This window comes from Pristis pectinata, chromosome 20 (genome assembly GCF_009764475.1).
Source record: "Pristis pectinata isolate sPriPec2 chromosome 20, sPriPec2.1.pri, whole genome shotgun sequence".
In the NCBI taxonomy this organism is placed as follows: domain Eukaryota; kingdom Metazoa; phylum Chordata; class Chondrichthyes; order Rhinopristiformes; family Pristidae; genus Pristis; species Pristis pectinata.
Window position 1 is genome coordinate 18,294,542 of NC_067424.1, and position 15,034 is coordinate 18,309,575.

Genomic DNA, 15,034 nt, shown 5'->3' on the forward strand with positions numbered 1-15,034 from the left:
AAAGTACAAATGCCAAGCTTTGTGCAAAGTTGGTGCAGGCCTTCTTACTGACATTGCATGCTGCGCTTTGTGGCAGGTCTAGCAAAGCATTCTGTCAATCTTCTGCATACTCTGCATCAACCAAATGTACATCTCAAAGTTTCACAGGCTGTCTTCTCTGTGAGGGTAGTGAATCTCTGTAATTTTCTACTCTCGAGGGTGGCGGAGGCCGTAACATTAGATATATTTATGGTGGAGATAGATACCTATTTGAAAGATCTAGGAATTGAGGGCTGTGAGAAACTTGTACAGAAGAGGGGTTGAGACTAGCATAGATCAGCCATGATGATCCTGAATGGCGGGAGAGGTTTGAAGGGCCTGACCGTCTACTCCTGCTCTTATTTCTTGTGAATGTATCTCCATTCAACGACATCATTTCTTCATCATCATTGACTGTTCTTCACTGCCCGGCCAGGATGAAGTTCTTGGGTATTGAAACTTTAAAATGCAAGGGTAGGTTTGCGGAGAAGGGAGGGTGATAGAGTATAAGCTGCATCCTCGCATCATTTATGGTATCAGAGAAACTGAGGAGGAGGAATTGCATGCAGATACCATGATCTGCTGTTGGTTTCAGCCCCATTACTGACCAGGACTTGAGCAACAGCCACTTCAGTAACAGTGGGCACTTCTCTTTTCCACAGAGGTCAGAGTCTGCAGAGTGCCTGTCCCTGTTGACCAGTTCCTATTGCTCCTGGTTGTTTTTCCCCTTGTCCAGTGAGGAAGAGTGTGCTCGGGTGACATGGCTATCATGGTTGAATGGCCTCCAGTGTGAGATGTGTGCATGAGGCTGAACATGAAGCACGAAACCTGATTAATGTACAGGTGACAGGTTGACAGGTGAATAACGGGAGTGAGGGATTCTGAATGGCTCAAGAACTATAGCCGCACATGCACGGTCAGTGAGCTTCATGTACCTTGAATTCAAGTCCTCAAGACATGACCGCCACTACTTTCTGAGACTTTGTCCAGTGGATTTCTCAGCCTCTGCAGAAGCCTCCTGGTTTCTCCATCTTCTCTGGCAAGACCTTCAGTGCAGAACCAGAGACCACACTCTCCCATGCAGTGCTGCTATTACACCAGCTTTCCAGTGAAAAAACTGCCAGCATCTGCACCAGCCACAATAAGTCTTCCTTTTTAAGAAACATAGGTTTTTCAATAGATTATGTGGTGCATACCCCTTAAAATGTTGCAGCCCTTGTTGAGGCATGCAACCAATGAATAGCATGGTCAGTGCTAGCTGTATATAGTTAATTAAAATGAATGTTGCCTTCATCAGAAGCAACAGTTGGAAGATAATACCACATAGTGACACCATATCTGTTTTCTCCAGCTTCTCAGTTTGATGCAACCTTACCCAACCACCACTCTCCTCACTGTGTTCTGACCAACACTTATTTCTCAACCAATAACATGAATAGAAAATGATCTATTTATTATTTCATTGCTGCTTGTGCAACCTTGGCATATACCAATTGGAAAGTGGAGTTCCCTGAAATATAGTTAGTAACTTCATTTTAGAACGATATCTTTAGCTGTGAAATTATTCTGGGCATTCTGAGATTGGGAAAGATATTAGATTAATGCAATATCTGCAGATACCTGCAATATCTTTTTATATGTTTTTATTAATGCATTTTATTCTATCTTCAATATCAATTCTGAAAAATAGAAAGAATATTAACAAGAAAATGTAAATATACTAATCTACCAGAAGGACAATTAAAAATAGTGGCGATCTTTTAAATTAATATTCAAGTCTTCCTTGCTTGCACTTTCTGTGCTCTTTCCCTTTGATTTATCTACCAGTTGTTAGTCTCTCAAATTATGTGTCATAGCTTATACAGGTCTCTGTCTTCCTATGTGCCTGCTTGTTATACAGTTTCTACACTCTCATCTCCCTTTTTGAGTCCTTTAATGTTTTCAATATGCTTTGGTATTTTTTTTCCTTTCCAATCTTTTCTGCCCTCAACTCTCACTATCAATTTTCTGGTAAATTACTTCTTTATATTTTCCAACTCACTTCACTCTTCCCATTCAGTTCCACAGCTCTGGATTCAGGGTGCACTCACATTATAGGAAGATACAGATTGGGTTGTAAAGTGTCTAGTCTGCTGTGACTACGTAATTATCTGGCTAGTATTGCAAATTTCTGATATGAATTATTACAGGCTCTGGGAAGCAGAAAAGTGAAGAAAAGCGGTGGAAAAAGATTAAATTGAAACCTTGGAGGAGAAGCAGAAGAAAAACCAAGTCTACTGAAAGGAGAAAAGATATTAAATATTGTACAAAATTGTTATCAGTCAGTGAAGAGCCATCTCCACATCACAAGAACAAATCTTCTTTGTTCAGATCATTTGGCACTTGCATATTGGTCCAACCTTCAATAGTGCAACACTAGATAATGGGCAAAGCCCAGTTTGATGTTATGTTGGTGGGAAGAGGGGTGTGAAGCAGAACAAGCCCCAGCCACAAAACAGCTTAAAAAAAATCAGTGTCACCCCTCCCCCACACTCAGTTGAGCCAATTGTCAACTAATCAAAAGCTTTGAATTCTTCTCTTAGTCAAAAGCTTTCAGAAACTGTCCAAAGTTTAAAATTAGTGACAATCTTTTATCTACATTTAGGCTACAGCTTTGGATAACAACTTGAAAGCTGCATTTTGAAAATTCACCAGATTTGAAGGGAAGGAAGAGAAAAATGGTGTTAGAACTCATTTCCATTATGACTTTAATCCCAATCATTTCTGATGGACTACCGTTAATTCTGTGGCTATATCTGGCAGCATCCTAGTCACGTCACCAAGACTCCAAGTGTCAAGAAGCATGAAGGGGTGGATTTGAACTATATATTGTAACGTCATTGCCTACCTTCAGATTTGGGCCAACAATATAAAAGACTCTATGAAAGTGCCAATGAACTATTTCAGTCTTCAGCCAGAGAACACCCTCACTGCTTAGAAATCATTCTGAGATCTGGTACTGGGTCGTGGCGACAGTAGCACTGTTGTTGGCACAGACACTTGTACTGAAAGTTGAAATGATGGTCCCATGTGTGAACTGGAATGGATTCCTGAGAAGCCAGATGGGAAAGCAGGAAATGTGGCCTGAAGCACATGTTTAAAATTCTGTGCTACAGTTCATGTCAGCAATTTTTTACGATGGCTCATCTCCCAGGTCCTGTCCTTAATTTTACGAAAAGCAATAGCATAAGCAATGGTTAAGAAAATGTTGGCTGCTGTCAAGCACTTATGTTCTTTATTTTTAATTATTTTCATTTATATGATGTGGATGTCATTCATAAGGCCAGCAATTATTGCTTCTCTAATTGCCCTTACAAAGATGGGAGGGTGAGTCACTTACTTGAGCTATTGAAGCCCTTGCAGTATTGGTACTATCACAGCGCTTTTAGGTAGAGAGTTCCAGAATTTAGAGCCAGTCACAATGAATGAATAGCAACATCCTTCCAAATCAAGATATTGTGTCACTTCAAGGGGAGTGTAGCGCAGTGGTGCTCTCAATGTGCCTGCTGCCTTTGTTGGCTAAGGAGGTGCTGCTAGACCAGGTACTGGTACTCAGCTCCTGCTGAGTAACTGCATTGCATTTTACAGATGTACACCAGTGGTTGGGGAATGAGTGAAGGTTGGACCCAGTGACAACGACATAAAGATAATAACTGATGTCATAAGTAACAATGGGCAGCTTGCATGACACCAAATAAATTGTCAAAAATTAGGGCAGAAGGAAAGGGAACTGAGTAAAATTATGAAAATCATTTTATTAACTTTTTTTTAAGACACACAAGTTGTCAAATGCCCATTTCCAATGAAGATTTTAATTCAACATGTTCCTTCCGCCACAGACCAAATAGACAGCATAAAACTGGATTATAACCTCAGTTAAGGTGCAGAGATAACTGCTGCCTGGGCACCAATCAATTCATCCTGTGTTGACTTCAATGGAACAGTTTACTATAAGTGACAGCATGAATTTCTATTGCCAAATACATCATTGGAGTAGGAACATTGTTGAAAAGCTGGATAAAGGAGGAGACCTGGGAGTGGATCAGTCACTTTCTCTTTAGACTTCAAAACGTGCACACTATAGGAAGATTCACACATTAATGTATGGCGTGACTAACCCTTCTAACTATCCATTTTCTTTTAGCAACTATTAGAATCCACTTCCAGCACTATTGCATATCGATGGAAAGTGACAGCATGAACCTTTGCAGTAAAAACTGTCTGCATTGCATCTGAATTGAGTAATAATCCAGACATAGCACACAGACTTACAAATGACAGCAGACTTAACTTCCATTGCCCTCAATTTAACTGCTAAGCTTTACGTGTCTATTTTGCAAAGTTGACAACACTGTAATGTTCCCAAATGACTTTTATTCACATTCATTTGTTTTGCTGACAGGAGATGGGAAATATCCAAGGCCACACCAGTAGTTCCTGTACAGTACTTTACATCAAAATTGTTGAGGCAAAATGAATTGCACATTGAATTCCACATAAACATTATTGCTAATAAAGCAACATTGCAAAATTATTATGACAATAGAAGCCATTAATAGCAAGAAGTTAATTTTAATCAATTCTCGTTTATACTTAAGAAGGGATTCATTTCTTAAAAATGATTAGTCAGGAATTTCTCATCTCCTCAAGAACCCCGAGTGCAATGTTGTAAATTGATGAACACGCATCAAAGGGAGCACCTGGGTTTGATCTCACAGGAGTATAAATGGCATAGGAACCTTTCCAACTATTATGAGGCACAGCATAATTGATGTCTTGAATAAGTATGCAAATTAAGGTCTGTATTCGTAGAAACTGTCTCGTACGAAAGTAGCATGACAGAGTTTATTCACGGATGCACTTGGTGGCTAGAAGACTAGAAAAGGACCAATATATATTTTACTTGAATTTATACAGGCAGTAGACATTACTGGCTAAATTAGGGCACATGGAATTTGAAGCAGGCATTTACACTGATGGGGGATAGGTGGGTGAGAGGTGCAGAATTGGAGTTTCAATTAAAGATGAGTTTCAGAGAAGTCACAAAAGTGATAAAGGGAGCAGTGCGCCTGCTGAGGGCAGGACACTGAGTCACATTTACAATAGATGGACAAGAGATTACTCTTAATCAGAGACTATATTTAGAAGAAACTTAATTTTAAAGTTTAACTAAGCCCACATAAAACTGATTCTTGAAAAACAATTATGCAGAAATTGACACAGGAGCCTGCTGTTGACTATCTGGCAGCCCACCAACAAAAGTACTATTCCTTTTATGCACCATGAAGCAGCAATCAAAAGCATTGTGAAGACTTACTACTGCATGAGTGCTACACTGAGGGAAAAACATCAGTCCTGGGAAAGGGGTGGGTGGAGAGAAGATAATCGGGAGAGAGCCAATCTTCAAAGCATCTTCCAGTTCGATATTGAGCTGCATTCTTTAATACAAAACTTAGCACTTTGGTGGCAGCCTTGTGCAATTTGGGAGTGACGAACTGAGCACACATCTAGCTGGTTATAACAAACTTAGTGGTGACATGAAGGGCCACCACTCAAGGCAAAAAAAGAACGATGTGCTTTAACACAAGTGCCAGAATCTGAGGAAAATGATGCAATGTTTTAATTATGAAGAATATAGCCTAGAATTTATAGCTACTCTTTTTTTTCAATTTTAGGGGCTCAATCTTTGAAAACATGTACTGATTTAGGAGAAAGGACAAAACTGGATCACTAGGATAATCTCTCAAAAGCAAGTACTGAAAGAAGTGGGTTAAGTGCTTAAAACAATGGAAGGGAACCAATTAGGGAAGAAAGAAATTATTCTTACTCAGACAGCATTTTTAGAACTATCTTAATTTTAAGGTTCAAACTGAGCCAGCAAAACTGATTGTTGAAAAACAAATGCTCAGAAATTGCAAAGGCACCTGTTCGGTGGGTTTCCAAGGAGCAAACAAAAGTTTTGTCGGCAATCCACCATTGCAAACTCAATAGCACAAAGCTCCAAGGCTTTGTGAAGTACAGTATTGAAAAGGCCATATGCAATTAAAGGATTATCTATTGCTCATTTCACTACTGCAAAATACAAAATCCAGTAAAGGGGTTAGAGAACGTGTGTGTGTGTGTGTGTGTGTGTGTGTGTGTGGGGGGGGGGGGGGGGGGGGGGGGGGGGGGGGGAGAAAAAGAGGGGGAGAGAGAGAGAGGAGGGGGAGAGGGAGAGGGAGAGTGAGAGGGGAGAGAGAGAGGGAGGAAGGGAAGCGAGGGAGATAAGGAGAGGGGGAGGGGGAGAAGGGGAGAGAATGTGTGAGTCTGTGTATGGAATCTAAAAAAAGTGAAGGTGGTAAATACCAGCATTGTCCTCAGAAGGATGAATGTCAACCCTCACACTGATGACAATATTTACCACTTCCACTTTTTTGGATCACACACACACACACACACACACACACACAAACACACCCTTTTGAGGAAATGATCAGCTGCCTGGTTTGCACGGGTATACTTTAAAGTACACCGAAGCAGACTTACTTCTGCAAGAGTGGCTAGCAGATGGCATGCGCTATGCATGCGCAGATGAAGTGATGTCCAGGATTGCATCAGATGCCACTGAGCATGTCCAGTCCCTCATTGCAAAAGTGCTCTAGGTGTTCAGAGGACTTGGTAGCAAAGCCATGGATGTTGCTGCTCAAAATCAGTTTATGATCTTCCACCAGATTTTATTTTTCAGTAAAATTGATGCCAATAGCGTAAAAAAAAACATGGATTTAAGCAATCCAGTTTTGAGGTATAGCTGTACATAATAGGATGTAACATCATCTGCCAAATCTCAGAGATTTAGAATCAACTGGTATCATTATAGAGATTATACTTGGTAAGTGTCTTAAGCAATATGGAGAAAGAACAGAAAATTGGAAATGAAAATATCGAAGTGCAATCGCTAACAAAATAGTGGAACAGATCTGATTATCTTTGTTGTACTAAGTGGAACAGAGGCCCCTAGCCCTTTTAAATTTGAGCTTCCACTTTTTTAATAAATGCCTTCACATCATTTCCATTTCCTAATGAGAAGATGTAAAGCATATACAGAAGACCTATCCCAAAACAATTAAAAAATCTGTCCAATTTTGTCTGTCCAATACAATCAGATAAACCTTCTGTTGTCCCGTTTGCCGATTGCTTGCACCCCAGACCATGCTGTGGCTTTCAGCATGGTCTAAGGAGAAGTTTACTTCTCGGACCCTAACTCCCAGTACATTGGTGAGAGACAGGGCAAGTGGAGGGCTGCAGTGACCGGAACATCACTGGACTTGATAAGAGGCATAGATCGAGTGGACAGTCAGAGACTTTATCCCAGGGCGACAATGGCTAACACAAGGGGACATCATTTTAAGGTGATTGGAGGAAGGTGTAAGGGGGATGTCAGGGGTAAGTTTTTTTTGCACAGAGAGTGGTGGATGCGTGGAACGCACTGCCGGCAGAAGTTGTGGGGGCAGATACATTAGTGACATTTAAGAGATTCTTAGAATAGACACATGAATGATAGAAAAATAGGGGGCTATGTGGGAGGAAAGGGTTAGATAGATCTTAGAGCAGGATAAAATGTCAGCACAACATTGTGGGCTGAAGGGCCTGTACTGTGCTGTAATGTTTTATGTTCTATGTTGTAGTGAGACCCTGCCACCCTCATATTACCAGTTGTCAAAGCACGTTAAAAGAATAAAAACATACACATACTTAAAACAATTAAACTAACAATTAAATCAAATGAAAATTTTTACTGACCTTTCTCCTGACAGCTGATTTCTCCCATGGATTTTAATGCGTTTGCTGCCCTTGTACCAGGTTAACCTGCCACAAGTTCAATAGGCAGATATCACAGCCTGAAAGCTGGAAAATCTGAAGAAATCCTGAGGCCATCCTGAACTCCTCAAGGACAACCAGATAATACAGGTATCCCACAGCTAGCAATCCATTGAGCAGATGTTGTGCTGCAGATCTATTGCAGACCTCAGTGGAAATTCCCTTAATACCTTAGGTCCCATCTTCGCTGAACATCCCTCCATTAGAGTTAACAATCCATGGAGTTTAAGCCTCTGCCCCAAACTCCCAAAGATATCAATTGACTTGCTCTTTTCTGTACTACTGCCAGTGCTGAGATATCCATTCTATAGTCCAGCAAGCAGAATTGTCCTCTAGAAAGTTGCAGAATTCTTGATACATATATTTGGAATGAGGAATTCCCATGTGTATTCCAGTTAATGTGCTTTGAGTTTGTATTTAGCAGGAACTGGAATTGGACAAGCCAAAACCTTTTCACATAATGCTCTTCTTAATAGGTCAAGAAACAAACAGTAAACTAACCCTTTGTCCATCTCATATGCTTATTATTTTTTATGATTATTTAACTCAATTCAATCTTTGCTCCCATCTTTCTTTTCCATTTCTACTCCACTGGAACCTGTTCAAATCTAGTACAGATATCTCCACTTTATGTTATCAATGACTCTGATCATACAGCAATATGTCTGAATACCTGGTAGCATTAATCACACACTATATTACACTTACGTTAATGGTTTCTCCAATCGACTTCCTGGTGAGCCTACAATTTCCCCCAGGGTGCAGAACATCTGTCCCAGAAAGTCCTAGAAATGAAAGAAATCATATTAACACAAGTCACATGCATGCACACAAACAGACACACGTGCATATGCACACACATACAAGCGTGCACAGAATGGCTGATCAACACCAACCACCACTGACAGGATACAGTTCTATTAACTAACCGCATAGAAACTGACCCCACTGAAGCAGGATGTGGGGGTCACAGAGTGGGGGTGACGCAGCGTGTTGGTGAGGGCATTATTGGTGATCATTAAACTGAGCCACACAAATTTATTTTCCAAGTTATGTTATAACATGTATTTAAACTCTAATGAAAGATCATACTGCTAACTCTGTTGTATAGAATGTAACACCACAATTGCTGATTGTACATCTTTTGAATGTTGAATATTTTTAAGTAAATTAAATATATTTCATAAAATGAGCCACTATTCATTATTCTTTGAGATTTAGTACACCACCATCTGTATTTGCAAACAGAAGCAAGAAAGACTTGTTTTCAAAAGGGCAAGTTCGTCATTAATAATTAATTTTTAGTGTGTAAATGAGTGACAGTACAGGCAGTGGGAGGAATTTTCTGCTTCCTCATGAGAGCACAAAGAGCCCTCAAAGTTCTCCCACGTTCAACAGGAAAATGGTTGATGAGTGTCTCAACTTCAATTATCTGTCTAAGATCCTTAAACCTCAACATCCTTAAATAATAAAAATCTGTCCATTGCAGATTTGAAAATATCAAAGAATCTAAAGACTTGGAAATTGCATCCCATCACAGAATTTTTGTGTGCACTCGGCAGTACAATTTTGTCAGGAAATGGTTTGCAAGGTGTAATCCAGGACTAACTGTGTACTCTACAAATTTTCCTTCTGACCCTTCCTTGCAAACACATAGATGTGCATACCCCTGGATGCCAGTTTTATTGCCTGCCGACAGGAAGCATCAGACACTCATGCAGGAGCAGACTGACACAACTCAAGTGAGGTCTTTTTCAACATATCTCAAAGGGAACCTGCCTGAGTAGGTCCCAGTTTGTGCAGTTTGGTGCTGGAAATCTGCTTCAGGAAGCCCCACTTTGTTAAAATGTACTCTTCATGGTCGCTCTTACACTAAGTTCCCCAACATTTCCACCTGTCCCAAGTGCAATTCCAACACCCTGAACCTGATATGAACCTGACACCCCTCCTGATTCCCTTGATCAGACCCTTGGTGTTCCCAAATCACCTCACTACTGATGCTCTGACTCACTCCTATCCAAGATTCTCTACTTGATGACTTATAGGACCCAAGAACTGGACCTACAACCCACCTGTTTTCCTGCTTAACTTTGTAATGACAGGTTGCACAGAAGAAAGACCTTTGACTGCATTAATTATGTAAAGCCTATCCTATTACATCTATTACCTCAGACCTTGAGCAAAATAGAATTCTCCAGCATTGGGCCTTGGGGAAAAAAAATTCATTTGCCCGATACATGCTGTCATTTTAAAAACTGACTGAGGAATGACTGGCCCACAGTCATGGTCACTTGCTTTTCCACTGTCCTTTATGTGAAAAATATTTCACCACTTAGTGAAATTTAATTATAAGCTTGTGATCTCTTGCTCTGGGCTTGCCCACCAGACAAAATTTTTTTTTTGACTCTTTTGAATCCTTTTATTATTCTAAACATCTTTCCAACCTTCTAAGTTCAACAGAATTCACTGCATATTTATGTAACCAGTCTTCATAATTTAGCACTTGAAACCTTGCTATCATTCTGACTATTAAACCTCTCCTAATATATAGAATTCAAAGATAATGCAATAGTCCAGATGATCTGATCAAAATTCTTCACATCTAAAGCATCCCTTCCCTTTTATTGGAGTCCTGTTGAAATAAAGCCCAATAACTATCTATTAACTTTAATGATTATTCTTTAAATTTATGCAACACATTTATTGATTTGTATGCATGCACCCTCAAATTCTTTGTTTCTATTCCACAATCTTTCTCATTCATTCAGCCTGAAAGAGATTCACTCACGCAAACACACACACACACACACACACACACACACACACACACACACACACACACACACAGGGAAGTACACACAGCTGACTACAAAGAGCAGTGAGTCAATGGAGGTAAATTGCTAAACTGTCCAAAATTTAAAAAACTGCAAACTGATTTTCCCTATGGGGAATTGGATGACCAATGCACTCAACATTGCTTGCTTAACAATTTGGCAGTTTACAGACTCAAGGCCAGCATTAATTGAGCATTTAGGGAAGGGTCTAGCAAAAGGTTTAAGAGGATCTAAACAAAATGAGTTCCCAACCCCAGATTCCAGAACAAAGGACCTATGCCAAAACAGACTTCACATGTAGTCTGAAGGCCTGCTTCTTCATGTGTGACCAACATCATCTATTGCCCAAAAATGAATGCATGAAAAAACAAAGGTGACATCCAGGCGAGGACCCAAAAAGAAGATTTAGGATCCACATGACAAGTCCCAATTTTTTTTTCCATGCAGATATTTAATCCCATATTGCACAAAAATGTTGTGCTATGTGATAGAACTTCTAGGCCTTGAGGTTTAATATTAATAAACATTAAAAAGATAGAATGTCACTCAAAAGTATAAACAAAAATAACACTTACATGTTTAGATAAATCTGGGCTTTTTGAATCAACGTCGTACCTAAAGAGAAATGGAAATTATTATTTTTACTAATATATTAAATTAAATGTTAAATTAATAGAAAATTTTCTCAAACCTCATCCCAATCCCTTCATCATGAAATTTTGAGAGCAGAAAAAATGCTTGCATTTATATTTCCCTTTACATGATGTCTCTAGAAGCTCTATTTCCAATGAAATGCTTCTAACGTGTAGTTCCATTGTAATGTAGGGTATTTAGCAGCCAATTTTTTGCACCACATGCTCCCACAATGTGGTAATGACCAGGTATTTTATTTTTTTGGGAAGTGATGATTGAGAAATAAACATTGGCATGTCAGCTGGAATAACAGCCCTGTTCGTCATCAAAATAGTGCCAAAAGAGTTACAGTTTAACACGTCAACCGAAAAGTGTCATCTCTAACAGCGCAGCACTCCTTTAGTACCACACTGGAGTGGCAGCCTAGATGTTTGCGCTCAAGCGTCTGGTTTCATATTTCAAACGACTTGCCATAATGTTTTCCAACCTTTGGCAGAAAATAATTAACAATTAAAAGACTTAGGGGAAAATTAGTGGCGTATCTCTTGGGCTTTCTTTTTACCATTTTTACTCAGGCTTTTTTATATTGTACTGATTAACTAAATCTCTCAGAATGTCATCAAAATGATGCTGAAATAATTTCACTGAATTTCATTCGCAAGCATCAAGACAAGCAACGTTATTGCAAACTGGTATGAAACTGCTATGATCAAATTTTTGTTTAAGAACTGGGTTTCTGATTCATCTCTATTTCAGTTTTAATCAGCTGTGATATAAAGTGACCAAATATTTTATAGACAGGTATCCAAAATCATAAGATTCCCAAGTACTTTATTCTTTATAGCTCAGTTAGTTTAGGTCCATAGTGCACTTTCATTTACCTTATCCTGGCCAAAACTGCAGCAAGCAGGATAATCTCAATAGTAAACAAATTGTTTTCTATCAAATGAATCATGTCAGTGGTCATATTTCTGAATGTTGGAATACGAGACGGATTTATGAAAGGGAGATTAAAAAAAAAGGTTTAATCTCAAGAGCAGGGAAGAGACAGATCTCAAGCTTATCAGGTTCAGATGTGGAGGAGGGAATTAATCAAATCATACCAGAAGCCGGAGACACAAGAGAATGCAAATGCTGGAATCTGGAACCAACAGCAAACTGCTGGAGGAACTTAACAGGTCAAGCAGCATCTGTGGGTGCAAAGGGATGGCCAACATTTTGGGTCAAGACCCTGCGTCATTAATCATGTCCTGATGCAGAGTTTCGACCTGAAAGGTCAGCCACCCCTTTGCCTCCACAGATGCTGCCTGACCTGAGTTCCTCCAGCAGTTTTGTTTTATTTATACCAGAAACCAGGTTTGTACACCTAATCCCCTGAGCAATTAATCTCTCATAACATTTTATTCATCAGTGCATTTGATAAATGATCACCTTAAAATTTACTGCATTAAAAAGAAAACTTTTCGTCACATACCTGAGTATAAGCAAGTACATGGAGTCATACAGCACAGAAACAGGGCCTTCAGCCCCTTTGGTCCATCCCAACCAAGATTCTCATCTGAGTAGTCCCATTTGCCCGTGCTTGGCTCATGTCCCTCCAAAAATTTCCCATCCATGTACCTTTCAAATGTTGTTAATGTACCTACCTCAACCACTTCCTCTGTCAGCTCATTCCATATACTGACCATTCTCTGGATGATAAAATTGCCCCTCAGGTTCCTATTAAATCTTTCCCCTCTCTCCTTAAACCTGTGCCCTCTAGTTCTTGATTCCCCAACCCTAGGAAAAAGACTATGCTCATTCACCCCATCTATGCCCCTCATAATCTAAAACACCTCTATAAGATGACCTCTCATTCTCCTATGCTCCAAAGAAAAAGTCCCAACCTGCCCAACTTCTGAAAAAAAAATGTATACCCAAACTATTTTTTTGGAAGAATTAGTCCCATCTGGAGAGAGCGCGATACAAGATCTCCTCTTCAGGAATGAGACAGGGCAGGTGACAGAAGTGACTGTAGGGGAACACTTTGAATCTAGTGATCATAATTCTATTAGTTTCAAGATACTTATGGAGAAAGATAGGACTGGCCCTCGGGTTGAGATTCTAAACTGGAAAAAGGCCAATTTTGATGGCATCAGAAGGGATCAGGCAGGCATGGATTGGGATAGGCTGTTTTCCAGCAAAAAGATGCTTGGGAAGTGGGAGGCTTTCAAAAGTGCAATATTGAGAGTATAGAATCTATATGCTCCTTAGAATAAAAGGCAAGGCTAAGAAGTTCAAGGAGCCTTGGTCATCGAAGGATATTGAGAGCCTGGTAAAGAAAAAGGAGGCGCATATCAGGTATAAGCAGACAGGATCAAGTGAGATGCTTGAGCAGTATAAGAAAAGCAAGAGAACCCTTATGAGAGAAATCAGGAGAGAAAAAAAAGAGGACGTAAGGTTGCTCTGGAAAACAGGGTGAAAGGGAATCCCAGGGGTTTCTACAGCTATATTAGGAGCAAAAGGGTCGCAAGGGACAAAATTGGTCCTCTTGAAGATCAGCATGGTCATCTATGCATGGAGCCAAAAGAGGTGATGGGTATCTTAAATGAATTCTTTGCATCCGTATTTACTCTGGAGACAGACACAGAGATTATAGAACTGAGGCAAAAGAGTAGTGAGGTCATGGACCGTATCTGGATTACAGAAGAGGAAGTGCTGGCTGTCTTGAAGCGAATTAGGGTGGATAAATCCCCAGGCTCTGCCAAGGTGTCCCCCAGACCTTGTGGGAGGCTTGTGCAGAAATTGCAGGGGCCCTGGCAGAGATATATTTAAAATGTCCTTAGACACAGGTAAGGTGCCAGAGGACCGGTGGACAGCTAATGTTGTTCCATTGTTCAAGAAAGGCTCTGAGAATAAGCCAGGAAATTATAGGCCAGTGAGCCTGATGTCAGTCGTGGATAAATTACTGGAAGGTATTCTAAGGGACAGGATATATAAGTATTTGGATAGACAGGACCTGATTAGGGATAGTCAACATGGCTTTGTGCGTGGTAGGTTATATCTAACCAATCTTATAGAGTTTTTTGAGAAGGTTACCAAAAAGGTCGATGATGGAAAGGCATTGGACGTTGTCTACATGGACCTTAGCAAGGCCTTTTGACAAAGTCCCACATGGGAGGCTGGTCCAGAAGGTTAAGTCGCTTGGCATTCATGATGAAGTAGTCAACTGTATTCAACATTGGCTTAGCGGGAGAAGCTAGAGAGTGGTAGTAGTTGGTTGTCTCTCTGACTGGAGGCCTGAGACAAATGATGTGCCACAGGGATCAGTGCTGGCTCTGTTGTTGTTTATCATCTCTATTAATGATTTAGATGATAACGCGGTAAACTAGATCAGCAAATTTGCAGATGACACCAAGATTGGGGATGTAGTGGACAGCAAGAAAGGCTATCAAAGCTTGCAGCGTGATCTTGACCGGCAAAGTAAATTGGCTGAAAAATGGCTGATGGAACTTAATGCAGATGAGTGTGAGGTGTTGCACTTTGGAAGGACAAACCAGGAAAGGACTTACACAGTGAATGGTAGGGCTCTGAGGTGTGCAGTAGAACAAAGGGACCTGGGAATACAGATCCATAGTTCTTTAAAAGTGGTGTCACAGGTAGACAGGGTTGTA

General features: G+C 40.2%; 1 protein-coding gene across 2 annotated transcripts in view; it reads right to left on the reverse strand.

Annotated features, from left to right (window-relative positions):
* LOC127580786 (copine-8-like) overlaps positions 1–15,034 on the reverse strand; it is a 440,180-nt gene that overhangs the window by 337,132 nt on the left and 88,014 nt on the right. The window contains exons 5-6 of one of the 2 annotated variants that reach the window (XM_052034666.1): positions 11,324–11,363; positions 8,623–8,699 (exon numbers count right to left, since the gene is read on the reverse strand). In XM_052034666.1, the coding sequence (XP_051890626.1) occupies positions 8,623–8,699; positions 11,324–11,363 (117 nt within the window). Of the gene's footprint in view, positions 1–8,622; positions 8,700–11,308; positions 11,364–15,034 lie in introns of both variants that reach the window. The other variant, XM_052034665.1, reaches the window with a different exon arrangement.